A 25,632-nucleotide genomic window follows, 5' to 3' on the forward strand; every position below is an offset into this window, starting at 1 on the left:
GTTGTAGTGTGTTGTGCTTGCTGAATCTGGATGTTCATTTCATTTTCCAGATTTGTGAAATTTTTGGCCTTTGTTTCTGCAAATAAACTTTCTGCCTCTCTCTCTCTCTGTCTTCTCTTCTCCCATATGCATAAGCTGGCCCACTTGCTATTGTCACATTAATCCCTTAGATTTTCTTAACCCATCCTACTTTGTTGTTGTTGTTGTTGCTCTGGATGGAAAATTTCAAATGACTTGTCTTTGTCTTTGCTGATTCTTTCTTCTGCTTGATTAAGTTGACAGTTGAATCTCTCTAGTGAATTGTTCAATTCAGTTATTGTATTCATCAGCTCCAAAATTTCTGTTTGGTTCCTTTCAATATTTTCTATCTCTGTTGATATTTTCATTTTGTTGATGAATCATTTTCCTGAGCTTGTTGAACACCTTTACGACAGTTATTTTGAGTTTTTTAGGTAATTACACTCTTTAGGGTTAATTTAGGAGATATTTTGGTCCTTTAATTGGACCATGTTTCCCTGTTTCTTTGTGTGTTATAACTTTGTGCTGACATTTATACACTGAAAAAAACAACCACCACCCCTTCCAGTCTTTGTGGACTGTCTTCATACAGAGAAAGACCTTTATCAAGCAGCCCAGCTAAAGACTGTGAGGGTTTCTCAAACCTTTTCTGTGGATGCATTTTCTCTGGAGTTGTGCATATAAATTCCCAAATAGAAGGATTTACTGGTTTCTTTTTTTCAGGAGCCCTGATCTCTTGCTCTCATTGGTGTCTGTCTGCAGTGCTGTTGGTTCTCTAGAGTTTATGCAAGCCACTCAGCTCTTTGTTTTTCTCAGTGCCCCCTAGGCTTTTAGAGTATGTTGAATCCTATCAGCAATTCAAGTCAGGTAAGGCAGAAACCAGTTCTTTGGGCAGCTCCCTGAAAAGCCAGAGCGTTGGATGCATACTCCACTGTTTCCTTCTATCTTTAAAGGAGAGGTTGCTGAGTTGTATGACTTTTGTCTGCTGTTTCACAAATCCTCTGGAGCAGCAACAAACTGTCTAGCTATCTTTTGTTGTCAGTGACCCTGACAACAAAGAATCTATAACATACTACATTTTGTCCATGCTCTGAGGCAGGAGAGACAGAAATCAGTCACCTGAAAAGCCAGAACATTGAATACAAGTTCCAAGTCTTTCCCTTCCGAGGGAGAAGCTGGGAGTTGAGGGTTTTCTTCCACTTGTTCTGCACTGAGCCAACAGGAGGAATTATGATGAATAAGTGCATGCTACTTCACACTGTCACCTTTAGTGGTCCCCATCTTCACAGACTTTCCTATTAGCACCTAGATTTAGGCAAGACAGAAACCAGTCCCTTCAGCAACCACCCCCAAAAATCAAATGTTTAATGTATGCTTCAATCTTCACCTTCTCTCTACAGGGAGAAGGCAGAAGCTAGGAATTTTATCCTGATCCTACCACACTGATCCAGGGAGAGGACTATGGTCAGCGAGTGGCACAAATTTTCACATTGGCTTTGATGCAGCTGGTTTCATGCTCTTCAGGAGTGCAGGGGCATCTTAAGGGGTTTCTTGATTTCTCATAAAGGAAATTGATCCATGCATTGTTGCTGCAAGTTGGTGTCTTTGTCAGGCCAGGGAAGCTCTCTGGCTTCCTATTGTGCCATGTTGCTGACACCATCCTCTTGTGATGAGTTTTAAGATACAACACCAAAATCACATTCCATAAAATTAAAAAACTGATAAGTTGGACTTCATCAAAATTAAAAACTTTTGTTTTGCCAAAGACGATGCTAAGAGAATGATAAGGCAAGCCACAGACAAAGGGAAAATACTTGTAAATTACATATTGTATAAGACTTCTATCCAGAATGTAGGAGCTCTTACAACTCATTTATAAGAAACAAATAAGCAATTAAAAATGGGAAACATCTGAACAGACACTTTGACAAAGAAGATATATAGTTAGCAAATAGATGTGTGAAAAGATGCTTGGCATCATTTTTCTTTAGGAAAATGTAAATTAAAACCACAATGGAATACCACTACACACCTATTACAATATGTGTCCACAAATACTTGACATTTCTTCCTTCAGGAGGTAGAGCTTATTTCTCCTACTCTTGGATGCATGCTGACCTTTAGTGACTCTAGCAAATATTCTGACAAATAAGAGTGAGGAAAAGGAAAAATAATAGCTTCACAATAGAAAAACATGGAAGACACTACCTTAACCAAGTGTTCAAGTTTAATATCACCAGTAAAGTTGTGTTGTTGACATGTACTAATGGACATGATGTGATGAGAAGAACACTTCACTTCTATAGTATTGTTCCCCAGAACTCATAACCCCCGTCTAACCATAAGAAAATGTCAGATAGACCTTCTACAAAATATTTGGCCAATATTCTTGAAAACTCTCAAGGTCATAAAAATAAGAAAGGACTAAACAATTACCACAGATTGGAAAATGGTTTGGAGACATGATGATTAAATTCAGTGGGATATCCAAATGGATCCTGGAACAGAAAAAGGACATGGTAGAAAAAATGTTGTGATTCAAATAAAATTTTAGGGTTTTTTTTCTTTTTCTTTTTTTTTTTTTTAGTGCTCTTCCTTGGCCAGTCTATCTAAAATGTCATACTTCCTGGACTTCCTGTCCTCTAAACTTGTCTTATTTTTCTTTTTAGCTTTGCCACTTCTTGACTGTGTTATATTTGTTTATTGTTTGTCTTCTCCCAACAAAATATCAGCTCTATGAGAAGGAGTGGATCCAAGTTTTATGATTCACAAACAAGAAGATTTTGTGAGCCCTATATAAGAAAAATAATGTTAAATGAGGTACAAAATATATGTCTAATTAAAATAAGAAAATAAATCAGAACAAAGACTTTTTAAAAATCTAGGTAGCAAAAAAAAAATACAATATTTTTATTAATTCAGCACCTGTTATTCTTCTCTATTTTTTTCTGTTTGGGGCTATATATTCATTTGACTGTCTCTGTATGTGAAAATAATTTTGCAATATATTTCTGATAAAGATAATAGAAAAATAATTCAGTCTTTCTTCTAGCACTTGGACAGTTTTTGTTTTGTTTTGTTTTGTTTTGTTTTTGAGACTGAGTCTCACTCTGTCGCCCAGGCTGGAGTGCAGTGCATGATCTCAGCTCACTGCAACCTCTACCTCCTGGGTTCAAGCGATTCTCATGCCTCAGCTTCTCGAGTAGCTGAGACTACAGGCGTGAGCCACCATGCCGGGCTAATTTTTTTTTTCTTTTTTTGTATTTTTAGTAGAGACGGGGTTTCACCATGTTGCCCAGGTTGGGCTGAAACTCCTGACCTCAGGTGATCCACTAACATAGGCCTTCCAAAGTGCCAGGATTACAGGCATGATGGAACTTACAAAACATGCATCCTAACACCCAGACAATATTGCTACAAATCTGTGCCCTACAAACACAGGAATTCTGATGAGTTCTATTTTGTACAATTCCCATTAAGAAATGTATAGTGCATTTATAACTATAATTTATTGAGTATATTGCCAACAAGAGAGAAGTTTTTTGAGTAAGAATTAATGTAACTCAAATTCTCTCTAATAATTATATTTGTCTAATGACTGGAAGAGTGTTTCACAACTAGCTTCCGACTCAAATCTTGCTTCAATCTTGCCTCTCCTACTCTGGTTACAGACTTTTAGAACTTGTTTCTGTAGGACAATTTTATTTCATGGTATATTTTTTGGGTCTGTACTGTTGTGTCACACAGTTGGTAAATTAGCACAATAGGCAGTGGTAGTATCCTGGGAAGCCATCCCTGCATTAGAACAACTAAATAACTTCATACAGAAGTAACTGCATACCACCTATATACATCCTATTAGGCCTAGATTAAATCTATTCCTAACCCAACTTCTCCTTAGATGGAGTCCAAAAATATCTTCTGCCACTCAAGTATTACCTGATATAAAAAGAAGTGTAATGGTGAAAAAATTGGAGTGGAGACAGCATTGTTAACAAATTGCAACTAAAATATCTTCTGCAGATTTCATAATTTTAAAAAAATATATAAATGAGTTGAATATGTTGCTAGGGCCCCTCTTGGGGCCTAAGGAAAATCTCATGTAAGTGAAGAGCCCTGAAGCTTAAACTTCATTAGTTTTTCATCCATGTCCTTAAGAGTAGAAGACTTTGTTTTTGGTTACGTCTATATTCTCAGTACTTAGAATAGTGCCTTACATGAAGTAGGTATACAATAAACATATTTTAAATGAATAAGTAACAAAGGAGTGGGAGGAGGAAGGAAGGAAGTAAAGGAAGAAGGAAGGGAAGTAAGGGAGGAAGGGAAAGAGGAAGGGAAGATGTGGAATAGTACTTTGCATAATTTGTGTTTTGGAAGCATAACATGGTTTTCCTACACTTGGCGGAAAATACACTTATTTCCAAGGAAGAACATTACACTGGGACACATGAGGTAGTCTAGGACCCTAAGCTGTACCACATTTTAAGAGAACAAGTCAATACAAGGAGGTAATGGATGAGCCTACTTTGGACTCAGAAGAAGGAAGAACTATGATATGGCCTGGAAGAGCGGAGTACTGGGTAGAAGAAATTTGGACAGAGTCAAAAGAAGAAACTAAAGTTATGATTAAAGGTTTATGTACATACATAAATCCAGGAAAGCACCTCTAAGAAATGTTGGGGTTCCTGAAGTCTTCTCCTGGTGACTCTGGAAAGGCAAGTGTTATTGATAAATCACATAGCTCTGTGTCTACATTGACTCATCAATTCTACTTAGGGTTGATATTCAGTAGCAACATACCAGTATGGCTACCCTGTAGTTGGAATATTTAAATATTTCCATAAGAACTAGGGAAGAGTAATTTCCCTAGCTCCTTCAAGACTTGACCTACTGCCATGGTCACCCTAGCCCCGAATCTGGAATTCCCTAGATCCCCAGCAACTAAAAGAGTAAGTCTAGGGTCAAATCCTGCTTCAGCCATAAGTTTGTTGTAATAGGCTGACACCTTTACTGTGCTCATTGTTGAGTCATTTGCATATATTCTGTGGTTCTACTGGGCAGTCAACATAGCTGTATGGAAGAAACCATGAACTAAGGGGAGGCCTAGTCTCACTCTTTGGTAACCTGTGTGTTAGCCTAGGAATACAGCAATACAACCATTTGCTTAGACTGATGGCTCTCTAGGGTTGGGCTTTCCTAGGGTGGAGCACTGGACAGGTAGTCAGCTTTCCCACAACATTACATGACAGCAGAAAACAAATCTCTTCTAGTCACTGTTGCATTTTTAGCAGCTAGCCCAGTGATGGAACACAGTAAACACTTACAAACATTTTTTGTTTAAAAGTTGAACAGTAAAGAAGGTAGAACTTTAAAGTTCTAGACCTGAAAAAGATCATCTAAAAACCTTAGAAAAAAAATTATTTAAAAAATTTCCGTTATGCAGTAGGGAATCTGAGGCCTGAAAGATTGAGGGTCTTGCCCAGAAACCTTGAGTTATTAACAGGATCCGTTGCAGAACCCTGGCCTCTTGTATCTTCATTCAGTGTGGTTTTTTTTCCTATATTGGGCTTCTCCCCTCAGATCCAAGGAGACAGGTAACCCCAGTATGAATTTCTCACAGCATGGATAAATTCAGAGATGAACACAATTCTCTATCACCCTGTGGGAACTGAAAATTTTAAGTGAATATCAGAGTTACACAAGGAAGTAATCTCATATAACAGCTGCAACTGTTTTGCTTTGCTCCTATTCTTGGAACTGGTGGGCAGGGTGAGGTCAAGAGTTTGAGCAGAGGAGGAAAGTTTGGAACAGCCACTGTAGAATGTGTGAGGGGAAGACAACAGGAATTGAATATGAAGATTGTTGAAGGCTGGAAGAATGAGGAAGAAGTTGAATAGGATGACTGTCCATGGGCCAGTTACTCAGCATGATAGATTTATTTATTTATTTATTTATTTATGAGACAGTCTTGCTTTGTCACCCAGGCTGGAGTGCAGTGGCATCTTGGTTCACTGCAGCCTTGACCTCCTGGGCTCAAGGTGATACTCCCACGTCAGCCTCCTGAGTAGCTGGGATGACAGGTGACAGGCATGCACCACCGTGACCAGCTGGTTTTTTAGTAGTTTTTTTTTTTTTTTTTTTGAGCGGGCTCTTGCTATGTTGCCCAGGGTGTTTTTGAACTCCTGGCCTGGCCTCAAGTTATGCTCCCACCTTGGCCTCTCAAAGTGTGGAATTACAGGCATGAACTACCAGACCCAGCCAGTAGGGGAATTTTAATAAATAATTATCCAGTCCCAACTTTCAAAAATGCTGAGTTTGAGAAATCCTGCCCTGGAAAAATTTTAAGTGTTTAGTAGTCACTTGCGACTAGTAGCTATTAACAGCCTTGATAATAGAACATTTCTAATCGTCATTCCATCAGACAATTCTAGTCTAGAAGATTTTTGAGACTCTTTTTACCTCTGAGGTCCTAAGCAAAACAGTGAAAGAAACAGTAAAAAGAGCAAGCTAGTAAGGCTCAATCTTACTATCCTTACTAGATAGACAAAAAAGACAATGAAAAAAATAAGCAAAAAAAAAAAAATAGAACTGCCTTTGAGGCATTAATTTCCGATGAGAGCCCTTAAACCTGCATAGTTCTTTACTGAAATAGAAAGCTCATATTTTGATTCTGCATTTATTGTTCCCACAAAAGTGTGGTATTTGGATCAAATGAACTATTGTCTCTCTGTGGGCACGTTGACAGACTAGATGCTGCTTTGTAATCTACTGCTGTGCATTACTTGTCTGACTAATCCTATGCTTCTTTCTTGTTATCCTGCGGTTATAGCTATAAATGCATAGCCTTACCTCTTTTATTGGCAGACACTTTAGAGTGCAATAGAGAGTAAATGGGACTTACACTTACTATTATCCCCTCAGCTTTAATAATGACTGGTTTTAATTCTCCCTTTGAATGCTGAAATAAAACACCTTCCTGCTCATACCACACCTGCATCCAATCCTGGGCACCTGATTTCTGGAGAAAAATGAGATGTCTCTGGTATTTTCAAATATCCGAATAGCTTCCAGGCAGAACAGGAATGTTTTTAAAAATTATCCAGTACTTAGAAATAAGAGAGGTGATTACTGAAGGTGCTTTCAGTGGAATGCTGGGCAATTGTTTGATGGATACTTGATGAATTAAGTCTGTAAGTTTGTGCACCTTTTGATTGACTCTCTATTTGAAAGAGGTTAACTGGTGGAAAACCAATAGCAGTGCAAATGATTCTTGCCCATAGCAATGCAAATGGAATTTATCTGTAGAGATATAATTGATTTTCCCCTAGTAGAATAGATAATTCTAAAGTTTTCAATTTATCACCTTATAGGGTATTAACCAGTTTTGCATGTATTAGCATATTCACTTTAGTATTGACTGCCTTGACTACATAAATCTGTCTTTATATTTTTCTTCAAACTAGTTTTAACATCTTACTCTTTATTCATTAATGGGTGGAAAAAAATCTTTGACACATTCATGTTACATTTCTATGACAGTTGTGTTTTTTAACTTTTTGAAAAGTATACTTAGAAGAAATGTAACTTGGTCAGGTATTGCTTCTGGATTAAGTGCTCCTTAATTGTGCCCCGCGTACCTCTTACCTCCCTAGCCTCACAGTAGTGCCAGCCTTGTCTTAACCCCCAACTTCTGGTCAATTGTAGCCAATGGGAGGTAGTACAGGTTCAAGAGGGCAAGGGGAGAGTGAGGTTCTGGTATTTATCGCTCCAGATTCTTCCGTGGGATTTTGTCTTGGACAGGCAACATGCCGCTGTCTATTTTGGGATTCCTGCAATCTCTTCTTTCCTTCAGTGTGGTAGGGCTGGGGTGGTTGCTAGCTACATTATCTCTGTGGTTTTCCCACACAATGGTCCCTTATTAATTCCACTTTTGTACTACCCAATTCTGTTGCAAGGCCTGCAAATAGAATGGGCTGCTTTTAGAAAAGTAACTCCACTCCATTCCAGGGGTGTTCAAGCCAAGGCTAGATGGTCAGAAGACACTAGTGCCATGAAGGAATTCTCTGCTCTGGGAGAAGGCAAAACTGTGCAACTCTGATTTCTAAATATGGAGGCTGCATAGGTCTACAAAAAGCTATCTTGCTTGTGTGTGTGTGTGTGTGTGTGCGTGCGCGCATATGTGTTGTGTGCAGGAGTGATGGGGATTGGGAAAGAGAAATGTCAGAAAGGAGAAACATATTGTCGTGTTACTATATATGTAGCCAAGGGAGGTTTGTTGATGGTCTGGAAGAGACATCTAGGTTAGTAAAAGAGAGGGCTGAGGCCGGGCGCGGTGGCTCACGCTTGTAATCCCAGCACTTTGGGAGGCCGAGGCGGATGGATCACGAGGTCAGCAGATCGAGACCACGGTGAAACCCCGTCTCTACTAAAAAAAAATACAAAAAATTAGCCGGGCGTGGTGGCGGGCGCCTGTAGTCGCAGCTACTTGGAGAGGCTGAGGCAGGAGAATGGCGTGAACCCGGGAGGTGGAGCTTGCAGTGAGCCGAGATTGCGCCACTGCACTCCAGTCTAGGCGAGAGAGCGAGACTCCGTCTCAAAAAAAAAAAAAAAAAAAAAAAAAAAAAAAAAAAAAAAGAGAGGGCTGAAATTGAGGGAGAGATTTTGCTGGATTAAATTGAGAGACAGGACTAGTTGGATTTCCTAGGCCGACTAAGAATTCCTAAGCCTAGCTGGGGAAGGTGACTGCACCCACCTTTAAACACTGGGCTTGTAACTCAGCTCACACCTGACCCATCAGGTAGTAAAGAGGGGTCACTAAAATACAAATTAGGCTAAAAGCAGGAGGTAAAGAAATAGTCAAATCATGTATCACCTGAGAGCACAGGGGGAGGGACAATGATTGGGATATAAACACCAGGCATTCAAGCTGGGAGTGGGCAACCCCCTTTGGGTCCCCTCCCATTGTATGGAAGCTCTGTTTTCACTCTATGAAATCTTGCAACTGCACACTCTTCTGGTCTGTGTTTGTTCTGGCTCAAGCTGAGCTTTTGCTCACTGTCCACCACTGCTGTTTGCCGCCGTTGCAGACCAGCCATTGACTTCCACCCTCCAGATCCGGCAGGGTGTCCGCTGGGTTTCTGATCCAGTGAGGCGCCCATTGCCGCTTCTGTTTGGGCTAAAGGCTTGCCATTGTTCCTGTGCAGCTAAGTGCCCGGGTTTGTCCTAATCGAGCTGAACACTAGTCACTGGGTTCCACGGTCCTCTTCCAGGACCCACAACTTCTAACAGAGCTATAACACTCACCACATGGCCCAAGGTTCCATTCCTTGGAATCCATGAGGCCAAGAACCCCAGGTCAGAGAACAAGAGGCTTGCTGCCATCTTGGGAGTGGACACCACCATCTTGGGAGCAGCCTGCCACCATCTTGGGTGTTCTAAGAACAAAGATCCACCAGTAACAAAATGTGTCAAAATTGGTGAATGTTTAGGTCTGCTTTTAAAAAATGTGACTACCTAACTGTATGCTCCAAGTAAGAGTATACCAGTCTTGTGTTCAGGTATAGATTTAACTTGGATATGCTAAGAACTGAGTACTCTATGTAACAGAAAAAAGTTTCCGGATGTGCTGCCTATAGTATGATCAAGATGGTGAAATGTCATCTCAGATTTAACTGTGCAATATTCTCATAAAAGGCCTTCTTTGTGGTAGAGAACCTGTGTTAAATTTCAGTCCCCATGCTAGAACAAGTAGAGGCCTATGCTCAGCCCTGGCTGTTTTTTTTTAAATTTTTAAAATTTTTTAATTTTTATTTTTGAGACAGAGTCTTGCTCTGTCACCCAGGCTGGAGCGCAGTGGCATGATCTCAGCTCACTGCAACCTCCACCTCCCGAGTTCAAGTGATTCTCCTGCCTCAGCCTCCTGAGTAGCTGGGACTACAGGTGTGCGCCACCATGCCCAGCTGATTTTTCTATTTTTATTAGAGACGGGGTTTCACCATGTGGGCCAGGCTGGTCTTGAACTCCTGACCTCAAGTGATCCACCTGCCTCAGCTCCCCAAAGCCCTGGGATTACAGGTGTGAGCCATTGCGCTGGCTGGTGCTTTAAGAGCTGGTATAGGTATGGAAATGGGTGAGGCTGGCCCAGGTTACCAGAATCTCAGTTCCAGGAAAGTGCAGCTCAGCAAGGAAGGGAAGATTGATGACTTGTAAACAGTTTGAATTGCTCTAGTGGTTCTCCCTGCCACCCCATCCACACTCACTGTGGGCTAGTACCTGTGTCAGATGCTGGGGATCCAAAAATCACTAGTAAGACATAGGTTTGCCTTACAAGACTTTCCCACCTCTGACAATATCAACTGAGTGATCTTTTAAATCTTAAATATTATGTAATGAAATCAATATCTTTGACAAGAGGCCTTTTGGGAAAGCACATTGGAAGATATGTGTTGGGGTTTGAGGGGACTAAAAAATAATGCCTGTCTTCACCACCCAAATTTGAAAGCAATTGATAGATGCAGCAGGTAGACTGATTGCAATTATAGCATAGTTAAATGTTTGTATAGTATGGCTTAGGTTCAAAGATGAATGGACTTGTTTGGGACACCGTTCTGCCTCCCCATCTCCCAGTATGGAATTGCCCATCCAGTTGGAGATTCGGTAGACCATTTGAGTCTACTGAATGCACACATCAACCAAAGAATGCTGCTCCCTCTAAACTGGGACAAAAAGGGAAGAAAGTAATCAATTCTCTAGTGCTTACAATCTTTTAATAGATTAGTCTTACAGTTCAGAAACGGGCTAATTGCTGTCACCCCAAATCAGATTTCACACTCATCAGTGGGGAAAGGCAAGTAATAGATGGGGTGGAGGTTATGAGTGTTTCTACAGATAAAACTTTCTTCCAATGGGAAACAAGAGGAGTGGGGAAATAAATGTTCATTCTAATTTTCCCCTACCTTTTGATCTTAATCATTAAGTTTATGGTCAATCAGGGTCTATCTATCACCTCTTGGAAAGGAGATGAGCAGCTACGAGGGAAGTCTTGCCCCCACCTTTTGAGATTGCTTCAGTACTGTGCCTTTTTGGCTTCTCCTAGGAGTGTTGGTGAAGAGTGTTAACTTTGTAGCCAGAGGTTCTTATTTCAGATAAACACATTTTAATCTTCATATTAATTAACTCCAAGACCATTATGTGTCAAGATAAAAACATTTGGCTGCTAGGTCCTTTACATGGGTTATTATTTTTTCTAGTTGGCTCAGGGAAGCTCAGCTCTGTTTATTGTAGTACCTTAGTGACCATAGTTCTGTAAGGGGTGGAAGGTAAATGTGTTGCCCACTGTGGGCTGGTACTATAAAAATGTTAAAAGAAAAATTTTAGACAAATTAAATTTCACAGTTTATCTGAACAAAGAACAACTCATGAATTGGGCAGCACTCAGAACCAGAAGAGGTACGAAGGATTCTGCTTAGCATTGTTAGTAGGAAGCTTTTATAGGCTGAACACAGAAGCAAAATAGAGAAATCACCTGATTGGCTACAGCTAAGTGTCTGCCTTATTTGGGCTTGGTGTGATGAGTTGGCTGCCTATGATTGGCAGAAACCTGGCTGAAATCTGGCTGCTTGTGATCAGATGAAACTCAACTATTTATTATACTCCTAAGTTTCAGTTTGCTTATGTATGAAATTAGGTTGCAGTTTGTTATATAAAAACTCAAAGTACAGAGACAACCTCTGGCAAATGGCCTCTGACTTATTTTATTTAACAGAAGTAAGCAGACCACAGTCCCCTTATGAGGCATTTGAAAGAAAATTCATGGATCTCTGGTTTCCCAGCTATCTTATAGACATAGTGGCTCCTTTTTGGCATCCTAGGGGCCAATAAGACCAGCAGCATTTACAGAGGGACAAAGACAACCTTTACCTAGAGTAATCCACAGATCCCAACTAGTCCAGGAAACAGCACAAACTCCATCCTCTCCCTGGAACAGAGACTGGCCCCCAAGGCCATACTCAGGTCTCAGCATCAGAATAGAAACCAAGTCTGGCCTTGCACTCTGCTGCTTGAAGACCCTAGTAGCTGTTTAGTTTAGGAGATGATAAATTAAAGCTGGAGTAGAGCTTAGGTTGTCATCTTCTCAGAATCCACTGTTCCTTGTTCTTGAGCTGCTTTAATGGAGAATCCTTAGCCAAATGTAATTTTAAAGTTAATTTAGTGCCTTCTTAAAGGATAAAGCTCACAAGCTCCAGCAGAAACTCCCAAAAATAACTAATACAGAAATTCTTAGTAGTAGTTTCAGCCCACCTTGGTTAAAATCTGAATACTGTAGTTTTTAGCATTTAATTTAGAAAAGATTAGAGTGAGAGACTTTTGGGAGTATCTTTTTAGAAATTACACTGGCTGGGCGTGGTGGCTCACTGCTGTAATCCTAGCTCTTTGGGAGGCCAAGGTGGGTGGATCACTTGAGGCCAACATGGTAAAACCCCCGTCTCAACTAAAAATGCAAAAATTAGCCAGGCGTGGTGGCACACCTGGTGTGTGCCAGCTAACTTGGGAGGCTGAGGCAGGAGAATGGCTTGGACCTGGGATGCAGAGGTTGCAGTGAGCCAAGATCACGCTACTGCTGCGCTCCAGCCTGGGTGACAGAGCGAGACTCCATCTCAAAAAAGAAAAAAAAAAAAAAGAAAGAAAAGAAATCACACTTACATGAAGAGCAGGCTTACAGGGAAAGGGAGGGAGTAGAAAGGAAATTTCTATTGAATGCTACAAGGCTCAAAGTACTAGATGCTATTTTATTTAATCCTGAGAATAGCAGTGTAATAAATTATTGTTGTCTCCATTTTAAGGTGGAGATACAATTTAACTGAAGAGCAGATAATTTACATTATTTGCCCCAATTTGCTCCTATCTGCCCTATTCCAAGGCCCAAACTTGTTTCTCTGATACTAAGTATCAACAGAAACTACCATCGTGACTAGTACTAATATTAGGTATATTTTCTAATTCTTGTTATTCTGATCATTAGTGCTTAAAAAGAGTTTGTGTTTTATGTTCTGAGTTGGCAGTGTAGTTAGGGAAGCTGTTCTGCTTTGCAGTAAGTCTGGATGGAGGGAAAACAGGCGGATAACGTATAACAGCAACCAGAAAAGAGTGAAGGGGAAAAGAGAAAGCTTCATGACTTGGAGCTGCAGCAGCTCCTCCTTTTCCCAGCCAGCAACCGGAAGCAAGGGAACCTGGTATGCCCCTCCCCTATCTCCTACAGACCCGAGCCCAACACCTTATCTCAAAGCTTTTCTCTCTCTTCTCTCATTCACACAATCTCCAGGTACATCTCTCTTCCTCCATCTCCATTTTTCTCTCCTTGTCATTCTGTGTGAGAGTCCAAACCTCCCTCTCGTTGTGAAGACGCTCTTGAGTAGTACTGATGATGATGCACAATAAGGAAAATCTCCAGTCTGAAGTAGAAGCAGAGGAACCTAAACAAGTTTACCTCCTCACCCTTAAATGTTCCAAAAGAACCCCGAAAGCCTTTTCTTAACTTAAATGCATTTAATTCAATCTGTTTCTCTTCAAGTAGTAACAGTCAAGATTGAAAAATTCTTTCCTTACTCAGTTTTCTCTTTTAGTTATTGGAATTACAAAATCATTGCTTTTTGCGATTTTCACATGAGCTCTCTGGGATAAAATTTTAAGTAAGCTTTTGTTAGTTAATTTTGGAATGTATTACTTCCAAGATTATTTTTATGTGAAATACATTTCTGAATTCCAAACAAATGGATTACAAATAAACTTTCAAAATGCAACTTGTTTCTAAGTTGAATTCTGCCTTTAAACTGTTTGGGTTAATGAGAAACAGTAAAATAGCAATGTAATAATATACTTTAAAATGTTTAATACCTATAGGATTTGCTACCAAAATTATTTAGATTAAGGATAGTTATTCTTTTATTTAACAATTCAGAGAAAAGTTAAAGTTTGCAAACACATTATATAGTAATGAAGTTCCAACATCTACTAACAACAATAAAAAACTATTCAAAGTTTCACAAAGCCTTTTTAATTGCATAAATTGCCAATGTAATACTATTGATGATGATTTGCTGAAATGCTGATATACAATTAACTCCACAGTCATCAAATTAATGCTAATTTGTCTTATTTGATATTCAATTATAGAACAAGAGTATTGATGTTATTTGGCTTCCAACAGCTCATTTCCAGAGTCAGACTATACCTTTCTTGGTCCTGAATCAGAGTTTAGTACACGAAGGCTGATGATTGAGCAATCTAATTGAGATAATAGAAAGTCATGAACTAGATCCTCTTGGTGATAATTATTTCCTAATTTTGTCCTATTATTTTCTAAAAATGTTGATTGTTCTTGAACAGACCACTGCTGACTTGTAATTTTAATGTCTATGCTTTGCTTTCTTATATGATCAATTAGAACATTACTATTTGGATAAGAATTTCTTTTATAATTTTGGGACTTGGATATTTGCTTCTTGTTGCTCAAATATTGCTGCATACATGATATTTTATGAGGCATTTAAAATTTCACTTGAGAAGCTTAACAAATTATCCAGTGGTGTTACATTATTTAGTTTATATATATATTTAAAAGGCTTTGAGTAACATTTGACAGGTGAGGCACTGGAAGTGGGTATGCTCATTGGTTTTCCTACAGAAAACGTTCTTTCCAATTTTCCAGTTTGGGCACTCATTTCATGAATAACAGCTTTATCAAGGTAACCCACAAATTGTTTTGTTAGACTAGAAAAATTCTGTGAGAAATTATAGACTGCATTCCAAGATCTGTTTTCTAGTGTCTGCTTATTAGTTTTCTTCTTTAGTTTATCATCTACAGTTGTGTGGCCCGCTTTAAAAGACATGGGGATCTGTATATCTTTTCTCTGTACTGTAGGCGTGGTTTTTTGGGGTTTGAAAAGAGAAATAGATTGATTGCCAATTATAGATTTGAAGATTTCACAATTTCTTTCTAAAACGAAATTTGTTCTTTTATGTGGGTAAATGTTTTCATTTTCCAAAGGATGAGAAGAAAATCTATTTTTTGTCAAAAGTAACATTCGCACATATTCTGTGTCATGGAAAATTATGGGATTTGTGTCCTTTTGTTCCTGTGGATTAAAGTAAAGAGTAATTAGTCGTAAGTTCATCGAGTCAAGAAAGCTCCATATATTTTAAAACATGTAAATAAAATTGTAAAATATTCTAAAAGTGACTACATACAAATATTTAATATGAACAGTAGCATTATTCAAATACATGAAAATACTGTACTTGTATGTAACATACATCCTTCTTATCTTAATATTCTATAGAGATGTTAGTGATAAAACTTGAACTTTTGGCCTTAAATTTTTTTGAAATAAATTGGAATATGAAAAAATTAATATATTTGTTAAATATCTGAGGTACTGCCATTGAGAAATAAGGTAGTTGTTCTGGCATTTCTTAGGTTTCCATGTTCTAGAAATTAAAAAGCATACCAAAAAATGGATTGAGCCAAAGTCCAGAAGAGACATAACTGATTACAGGCCAAAATTACAAATCTGGATATTCTAGTAAATAATTCAAAAAATTAAAAATTATCTCTACAACTGTTATTATTGTACCCTAATACTTAGCACAACGTGACACCTAAAAAGTGCTCAATATATATTTGTGGAATAAAATAGCCAAAGTAATAGATTGACTTAAGAATAGATCATTTTTATTGCAGTAATATCCAAGTCTGCTATAATTACTGAAAAGATGACAAAGATCTAGTTTTGCAATCCACTGGTGATGCCAATATTACCTATTTAGCCATAGAAATGGATGTTTATAATGTTTTTGGTCTGTCCAACACCTTAGGGAATTTTCCACTTGACAAGTCTATGTACCCTTAGGTAGAGGCAAGAACCATGTTTGTCGGCTTGTTTGCGGTTAGGGCACAGGCATTTGCCCTAGGCTCTGCCATTCAGATACACCTATGAAGTCTTCAGTTCAGAGAAAGCAAGCACTGTGAAAAAGTATTGGGAAAACTATTCTAGTGAGGGTGGTAGGAGTTATATCTAGCTTTGAATGACAGCAGTAGCAAATGTCTTAGAGTATTCCCTGCTCAGCATCAGAGTTGTAAACTTTTATCTGTGACAATAGCATGGGCCTCAGTGGGGCAGTCTGGGGCTATATAATTAGATGATTCCTGACTAGACAGCTTTCGAGCCATACTGCCTCTCTAGAGAGCATGAGTTACTAAATAGCCTTTAATAAATGCACTTTCTGGTTGAAAAAGCCAAAACAGAATGTTAGAAAAATTGACACATGGTCATGGTCCCATCATTTTAGAACTGGGGTCTTGTTATATTGCCCAGGCTGGATTCAAATGCCTGGGCTCAAGCAGTTCCCCTGCCTCAGACTCCAGAGTAGCGGGGATTACAGGTGCACACCACTGCATTCTGCTAGATTGGTACAGCCATTTTTAAAAAATGCTTTTTATTCTACAGTTCTATTATAATCAAGCAAATTTGATAAAGCCTTCTTCATAAAGAAAAACACTGAATTTTCAGCTGGTGTAAAGGAATCCCTTGTTTGGGGGTTGTGCAAAGTGCATTAAGAACTTAAGTGCTGTTATCACTTTGGAATATGAAACCAAGAGTTAAGAAGGATTTATCAAAGATTCTGGTCACTAAAATATATTGGTGATTCCCGTAAGTCATATGACTACACATATTTACTTAACAATAGATGATATGCTTATTACCATGTGAGAAGTTGCCGTCTTTGTTGGACTAACGTTGATTACCTTGGCATGTGGATTTTTCAATTCATCCTCAAAGCACAATGGGAGCAAGCTTTTCTTTCTTACTGACCTATACTTACTTAATTGATCATTTCTGACTGATTTGTTTTCTTTTATATTAAAATCATTCATCGGTGGAGATTTTTTTCTGAAAATAAACACAGTTCAGGGTAATGTTCATGGGGCTGATTACAGCTTGTCAGTTCTTGTCTGCCTCCTTTTATCCCTGGAAGTCACTGTCAACTTCTGCACCAACCTCTCTCCCACAGACTTTCAAACTGACAAGATCATCCCATCCTGCCTGGTTTGTGGGAGAAAACAGCAAGAGTAGGAGTGGAAGCAAGAGAGTCATGTATATGCCTCTTTGGATTTTGAGTGGGGACGAGTTGTATTATTACGTAGGTTGAGGAGAACACCAAAGGTAGAGAGGTATTTGTAACATCCTATGTTGAAATTCTGGAAGAAGCTTCACAGGGCAGCTTCATGCTAACATAGGGTGGCCCCAGCTTTGTTAAGAGGATAGAATAGTGTGGTCAGGCAGAGACAGGATATAGTTTTTAAACTGAGTTATACCTAAAGTGGTTGTTCATTATTGATTCAAACAAAGTTTGAAACACACTGGATTAATGATTTTTTTCATTATATAGAGATTGAAGGGTTCATGAGAAAAATGAGAACTTTATCCAAAGAAAGCTACTTTTCCATGTCCATGTTGTCATGTAAGTAAATGTGTGTATTGACTAAAAAAAAAAATTGTATTCCCTCTATTCATTTTTCCATGCCTTTCTCTCCATTTGACAATCCTCAAGGTCTGGATGTGATATCTAGTGGCTAAGCAGTCTTGGACCATTCATTGGATTGTGCTATGGAACTAAATAATAAGGCGGAATACATTTATTCTTGTCAATTATAAAATGTTTCCTACTAGAAACATCATTAAACAGAACAAAATATTAAGCATTTTAAAATAAATTACCTTTTATTTCTATCGCCTTCTGAGTGACCAACAGAATCCAGTGGTTTCCTAGGTTTTTTTTCAATTTGAGCTGAAATTTTAAAAGATTTTCATAAAAGACACATAGATATTCTGACATTTAGGAAAATATCTTGCACAAAATATTTTACAATTTAAAATAACATATGGAAAGCACCTAGTATAGTGCCTGGTCTGTAGTAGCTACCCAGCAAATATTTCTTGAATGAACTAGATAGAACTGGAAAAGACTGAGATCAAAGCCCTAGTATTTGGCTAAAACAGATCAAACATAAAAGTGGTGTTGGAGATTTTTTTGTGGAAGAAAGGCATCCCTAAATTTTCAAATCTCTCTGATATGTGGAGTCATTATTAACCAGTAGGAAGCTTCAGACATTTATCACTTGGTAGGGAGGGAAGACAGTTTGCAGATATCAAGCAGATCTTGCCATGTGGCATGAAGTAAGCATCATCCAAGGTTGATCTCTTCCAAATATGTCTGGTGGCCACTCCAGCATTTTTCTAGATACACATGCTATTAGCAACAGTTTTAGCTTTTTCCTTGTCCTCAAGTAGTTTATATTCTAGTGCAGTACTTCCCAGTCTTTCCCATATAATGGCAAGCATGCTAATTAATATTATTTGTACAGTATACTGGAATAAATGCTTGAGTCTGGGCAGGCTACCATAGGGCCAACTGAGCAGCCTTGATGGCCAAGGAATCAATATTTCAGCACACCTATAACCCCCTCCAAGCACAACAGGTTACCACAGTACTATTTGGGAAGCTCTGTTCTAGAGGGAGGAAATGGTCAATAAACAAGTAAACAAGGGGCATGGTGGTGTGCCCCTGTAATCCCAGCTACTCAGGAGGCTGAAGTGGGAGGACTGCTTAAGGCCAGGAGTTTGAGGCCAGCTGGGGCAGTATAGTAAGACCCCCATCTCAAAAAAACAAAAACAAAAACAAAAAAAACCCCGACAGCAACAAAAGCAAGTAAACCAACCAACAAATAAATGTATAATATAATTTCGAATAATTGGGAAGTATTTGCAGAATTCAAGTACTATGGAAGAATATAAACATGGTACTTCACCTAGGGTGGCTATAGAAGGTCTCTTTTAAGAGGGGATATTTGAGCTGAAATCTGAGTAAAGAGAAAGAGGCAGAGGAAACAGCAAGTGTGGAGGTCTCAGTGTGAAGCCAGCATGGAATGCTGAAAAAACAAAGAGGCCAGTGTTGCTTGGGTGTGGTGAATTAGGAGGCAAGAGCAGCAATGGAGTAACCAGTTAGGACGCTGTTGCTGTTGTCTAGATGAACATGTTGGTGGACTCGATAAGGATTGTAGCAGTGTAAGTGGTGGGAAATCGTTGGCTTCAGTTTCTACTTAGAGGGAGATCCAACTTTTTCCCATTTGCAGAAATGGGATAGGTAAGAGAAAAACAGGCCCACTGACTGCAACAAGGTGCTGGGTTAAGGATGCCTGGCTTGTGAAAGGAGAATAAAAATCACTCCTTTCCATTGCCAATTGGCTAACCCGGAACTAAGTCAAACCACACCAGAGATGTGTGACTGAATCTGCCAATCTGCCATATCCCCAACTGTCACCCTGGCAGAGGAATTCCATTCACAACTCTAAAATCTGGTCTGGCCTGAGGGTCACAAGGTCTGAGTAATGGCAACTGCAAAACTTCTGGAAAGGAAAGAGTGACATATAGTGAGTGGTGAATAAGAGACAGAGAACCTTCTAAAATTCTAAAACCTATGAAAAATATTGCCAGGTGCAGTGGCTCACACCTATAATCTCAGCGCTTTGAGAGGCTGAGGTGGGTGGATCACTTGAGGTCAGGAGTTTGAGACCAGCCTGGCCAACATGGTGAAACCCCATCTCTACTAAAAGTACAAAAATCAGCTGGGCATTGTGGCGAACGCCTTTAGTCTCAGCTACTTGGGAGGGTAAGGCAGGAGAATCGCTTGAACCAGAGTTGGAGGTGGCAGTGAGTGGAGATCGTGCCATCGCACTCCAGCCTGGGCGACGGGGAGACTCAGTTTCAAAAAAAAATTATAATAAAAAATATGAAAAATATAAATTTTAGAAAGGCAGCCAACAAAATCTACAAGAGGGTCAGCAATACAATTAAATAGAAGAATCTAAAGATAACCTGAAAACCCTTGCCATCTTAAGATATACACCTCAATTTTAAGATGTATATTAGCATGTGTCATAGTTTAATTAACAGTGTCAATTGATGACATCTTAGATTTGATGAAATATGCTTAGAAATTTCAAAGGTATAAATAAAAAATATTCACATTAGAGAATAAGCTAGTATTCGATAAAAACAGGTAAAAATAAAAGGTAAAAAAAAAACAGGTCAATATTTTAAAAACCAGAAATCTTGGAAGTAAGAAATATAAATCTAGATTACATGGACAAAGGGAGAAGTAATGAACTGAGAGAAAATGTTGAGGGATTCGCCAGGAATGCATAGAAAGATAAACAAAAAACCTGAAAGAACAGTTCAAAATCATGAAAAACAGACTGCAAGTCTTGGACATTTATCCAATAGCTTTGGAAGAAGAAAATAGAGGAAATGGTAAAGAATCTATGTTTGAAGAGATAATAACCAATAATTCTAACTGACAGAAGTGTATTTCAAGGATTGAAGATGACAGACAGAATACATCTATATCCAGATACTTTGTACTAGAAATGCAGATCGTAAAGAATAAAGAGAAAAATCCTAAAACTACCAGAAAGTTAAAAACAGTTTGTCTGTAGAGGAATGACAATTGGACCATGAACAGAATTCTAATCTATGAATGATTCAAGAAGATAATACAGTTATCTGTAAAGTGCTGAGAAACAATAATTTACAGTGTAGAAATTTACATAAACTCAACTGTCATTCAAGAGTGACAGCAAAATAAAGGCACTTCAGATATACAAGGATGAAAAGAGTTAACAGCCAACAGGTCACCATTGAAAGAATGACTAACACATGCTCTTCAGGAAAAATGTAATAGAACACAGATGGGGCTGAGTGTGGTGGCTCACGCCTGTAATCCCAGCACTCTGGGAGGCCAAGGCAGGTGGATCACCTGAGGACAGGAGTTTGAGAGCAGCCCGACCAATATGGTGAAACCCCATCTCTACTAAAAATACAAAATTAGCTGGGGGTGGTGGTGCACACCTGTAACCCCAGCTAGTTGGGAGGAGGCAGGAGAATCACTTGAACCCAGGAGGTGGAGGTTGCAGTGAGCCAGGGTCGCGCCATTGCACTCCAGCCTGGGCAACAAGAGTGAAACTCTGTCTCAAAAGAAATAAATAAATAAACCACAAATGGCAGGATACAGGAGTCAATGATGAGCACAGAATTTGATAAACTATTATGTATTTAATCGGCACTGTCTTTAAAAACCAACAGTATTTTGTATTTTAAATGAAATATTGTGAATATTTGCTGCACTTGTATAAGCTTTTTGCAGTTATTTTAATCTATTGTATTTTTGGTGTTTTAGACTTCTGTCATGTCAGCCTTTTGTTTTTTTCTTTAACTTTGCTTTACTGAGGTATAATTTACATACAATAAAATACACATATTTTAATGTAATGCACAGTTTGATAAACATTGATAAATATATGCCCCCGTGTAAGTAAAATCAAGATATAGAGTATTTCCATTATTCTCAGATCGTTTTCCCCTGCCCCCCTTTAGTCAATTCATTTGATTTGTTCTGTTCTTTCCTTCAAACACACTGGTTATCTCAGTGTTGGATAACTGTTTTCTTCCCTCAATATACTATCTTGTCTAATGTGGTCATATTTTTGTCTCCTTACACTGCACGCTATATATATTCCTATACCTGCTTTTCAGATTTCAATTCTGTTTACTTCAATGTTTATTTTACTCTTTGCTGCTTTTAATATAATTTTAAGTTACCTATTAGCATTACTTCTTTCTTTAAAAATATTTTTAAATTCTGGTAGCATCATTTTATCCTTGATGATTATCTTTTACATTTCCAAATCTTATTTCATAGAATTCTGATTTTCTTTAACTCCTTCAGCATATAGAATAATTATTGTTTAAGTTTTTTCCTGGTTCATGGGGTACAAATTCTGCCAAAATGTGACCAACAGCTATCTTTTAAATTATGACCTTTCTTTGCTACGGGATTTTTTCATAGGTCCTATGCTTTGTTCTTATTTTTCTTTCTGCTCAACTTTGAATCAGATCACTTAAATCTGGGCTTATTATTTATCCAAAAACAATAGATGTAATTTTTTTTGATGTTCTCCCTGTTTACTTGGGCACTGTGAAACTCTCCCCTTAGAAATTAGCATGTAAATCCGGATGTTGTTACCTTATATTATTAGTTCAGGCACTCAACTACCTGAGTAGGCTGCTAAGGAAGCTGGAGCCCTGGAAGATCATGGAGAAGTTTGTTTCTGGGCACTGTATATTTTGTGAAACCTTTTCATGACACCAGGGTGGTGGTGGTGGTGAGTACTCTGCTTATGTGTGAGGTGTCACTTGGATTTCATTTTTGTATCTCTCTCTTGGGGTAAGCAACTTAGTTTGGTAGTTGGGGGAGGAATTTAGTCAAGTAAGGGCCTCATGGCTCACAGGCTATTTGATGGAATCATGTTTTTTCTTTGCACAGTTATCGTTGGTCACAATCAAAAAATCATTCCTAGAAAACTGTATTTTGTCTCTTCTGTTATCAACCCTCCTTTCAAGTCCCTGCTCCTTCGGTTGGGAGGTTTTTACCCTAGCTCTGGTACGTCTAAAGCAATACAAGGAAGCCAGAGAAAAAAAGTGACAAGTTACGATTGTTACATTTCTCTCCAAACATTGCTAACACAGACTTTGAATGCTGCTGACTTACAATGAGGAAAGGAATCCCAAGGGGGAGAATTTCGCATCTTTCTCTGACCTATCATTGATAACAAACTCCGTTTCTTTATGTTGAATGTAAGAGAGTGTGTGTGCATGTGTACTTGTGTGTGTGCGTGTGTGTGTGATGGAGTAGGTGGTTATAATAGGGGATTTTTTTTCAGAATATTCTCTACTGGCTCTTTCAATGGTTATTCCTTTCTCCTAAGAAATGGAATTGTGTACTGACTTCTGGAAGATTCTTTCAAGCTGCTTCATATTATAATATGTGGCAGATTTTCTTTGAGTTAGGGATAAAATGTCCCACTTTCAATTTAATAAATTTTTCTTCTCTATTTTCTTTTTGTGTTATTCATTTTGGCCAGGATGAACTGAACTTGTATTTATGTTGACAACTTTCCCAGAAGTCTTACTTTGAGACTTTGATAAGAAGTATAAAATGCTTCTTTAGAGAGGCTTAAGAACTTTTCTAAAGGGAGATTGCTTTGCTGAACTAATAGAACATCCTGTCACTGCTTTCAGGGAACACTTCAGAGAAGATGTGGCATCTGAATGGAACCTTAAAGGATAATGTAGTAAACAGAGGGTTGCCTACTTCACAGTCCTTTTTTACCCTTCTTTACTAACAGCACTCCAGTCTTATCTCCTTCCAAGCAACCACGTCCTTCAAAGAAGGCTGGGATCTTTCCCCGCTCAATAGAGTAAATCTTGAGTAACCTAAGCTGCGTTTTGCAAAATGCTGAGCTACAAACCATTCATGTCTTGTGAAATCAATTTAGTGTATCCTGAACAGCATTTTAAAAAATGAAGTAGAATAGAGTATAACACAATGTATCATCTGGATCCTTAGTAATTACTGTACAAAATACAGAAAGACTACAATCAAATTCAACTGACAGAGAGAGAGAGAGAGAGAGAGAATTAGGACTCTAGGAAGCTGAATCTTCTGCTCCATATATATGTGTGTGTGTGTGTGTAATATAAAAAGTATTTCTTACTGTGGCCATGTTAAAAGTTGGAAAAAGTGATCTAAGCCAATGATGATTTATTGGTTTAGATATGGATGCATGAGGCTCTTTGAGCCAAAGAAACATAAGGGGGAGTCGGCTTTGGGAAAACATTTTTTTTTTCATTCTTACCAAGGCATAAAAAGCATTTCCAGTCACACAAGCTATCTTGAATAGTTGTCATCATATTGTACAGCAAGCATAGGAGGACAAGCTACCTGCTAAGACCTTTGAGGAAAGCGAGAGGAACTGGACATTTTTCCCCCCACTGTATTCCTCTATTCAATCTCAGCGGCCACAATCAGACAGACAGAAAACTCGAGAATATTTTTTTCTTGCATCTGTAGTGGAAACCCTAGCAGCAGACAGTTACTACTCCAGGTCTGTCAAATAGATGCATGGAACTGAATATCTGATGACATTATAAGGCCCCTGAAAGAGCCAACCCTGCAAATGCCTTTCTGATGGACTTCTTGTTTTTTTAGATAATAAATATCTTTACTGTTTAAGCTACAGGCGGTTGGATTTTCTTTTACTTAGGGCTAAAATCTCTTAACTATTAAAGACAATCAGGAATCCATCAGGTGAAAACATATATTTTAAGCATAGACGACAGACAATGAATCAAATCACACAGTAATTTGGTTAACTAAGTAAAACAGCCTATTAAATATGACTAGAGTCAGTGTGGTGTGGATAGGTTTAAGAGTAAGAAAAGAAGGCTGGAGAAAGTTCGTTATGCTAGTGTGATCAAAGACTAATAATCCTTGGTTAAAGATTTTCTTAATGCTTACACACTAATTTAGTTATTTCAATGTAAACATGCAGTTTGTATACCTGTAAATAAAGTAGAGTCTTTTTCCTTTTTATGAGCATTAGACTGAATGTTGAACGTAGGAGAAAAGTCTGTAGTACCCAGTGATCTTCTACATGCTTGTCTATGCTGTGAATATAGAACATTCAAAGGCCCTGCATTTTCCATCTAAACATCAGGAAAAATGGAAAATTATCTTAGAAACTATTTCTTTCCATGTATATTAATAAATAATTTATGATTGAGTATTCACATTTGCAATATTGAATTATGATAACTAACAGCTGTCTGGTTCTTTAAATATTTTCAAGTGTGATTTATTTAATTCTCAAAAAAAACCTACTATGAGATGGGCATTATCAATAAGAAAACAAACCTTCAGAAGTTAAAAGATCTGCTTATGCTCACATTTTTTACTAATTTTTATTTTCTTTGTCTATAAAACTTAGCCTTTTTATTCACATGAAATTTATCTCTCTAAGTTCAGGGGAAGTCTAAAGTTCAAATGCTGAGAAATAAAGCCTTCTCTGTTTTGACAAACTATTACTCTCTCTAACATAGAGTAGGTAGAGCAGATCAGTTCTGAGTAGAGAAGAAACTGAAAAACAATGACCCAGCTTTTCCTAAGCTAGAGTATCAGATTGGCAGATTGGGTCCATATATTTTTTATTAAAATGCACATATCTAGGCATTCAAAATATACATATGCACATGTTAATATAAACTGAATACTTTGTGATTCTTTGTTAACAAGCTAAACAAATAAATGTTTAGAACCCATATGTTTCTCACACTAGGCACAGAATATATTTAGTTCTGGATAATATGAAATAAAAATAAGGTATATGACAAAAGTCTAGGCCACAAAGACCTCACATTTTTATGGTATAGATAGGATTTGCATACACAAAACAGTAGTAAATAAATAGAGTAATATTACTAAAAAGCAAACCAATCAATACAATCTACAAATGAGGAAGAATTTAAAAAGGGAGGGATATCAATAAAGACTAGAATAGACAGGAAAGATTTCATAGAGGAAGAAGAAAATGCTAAGATTTAAAAGATGAGGGCATTTCAGGTGAGGTCAACAGCATAAGCCTGGAATGTTCATAAGACA

The 25,632-nt window shown here is 38.2% G+C and overlaps 1 protein-coding gene and 1 non-coding gene across 3 annotated transcripts in view; both read right to left on the bottom strand.

The window, feature by feature from the left end:
• Window positions 1–13,712: 13,712 nt before the first annotated feature.
• C5H1orf141 (chromosome 5 C1orf141 homolog) overlaps window positions 13,713–25,632 on the bottom strand; it is a 65,402-nt gene continuing 53,482 nt past the window's right edge. Inside the window, exons 7-9 of one of the 2 annotated variants that reach the window (XM_012506496.2) lie at window positions 24,536–24,680; window positions 17,796–17,865; window positions 13,713–15,152 (exon numbers count right to left, since the gene is read on the bottom strand). In XM_012506496.2, the coding sequence (XP_012361950.1) occupies window positions 15,128–15,152; window positions 17,796–17,865; window positions 24,536–24,680 (240 nt within the window). In that variant the 3' untranslated portion in view covers window positions 13,713–15,127. Of the gene's footprint in view, window positions 15,153–16,780; window positions 16,968–17,795; window positions 17,866–24,535; window positions 24,681–25,632 lie in introns of both variants that reach the window. The other variant, XM_030812499.1, reaches the window with a different exon arrangement.
• On the bottom strand, window positions 23,965–24,098 carry LOC115835301. The gene has a single exon (XR_004030289.1). It is a non-coding gene; the product is annotated as a small nucleolar RNA SNORA31 (small nucleolar RNA).

Source organism: Nomascus leucogenys, chromosome 5 (genome assembly GCF_006542625.1).
Source record: "Nomascus leucogenys isolate Asia chromosome 5, Asia_NLE_v1, whole genome shotgun sequence".
Taxonomy (NCBI): domain Eukaryota; kingdom Metazoa; phylum Chordata; class Mammalia; order Primates; family Hylobatidae; genus Nomascus; species Nomascus leucogenys.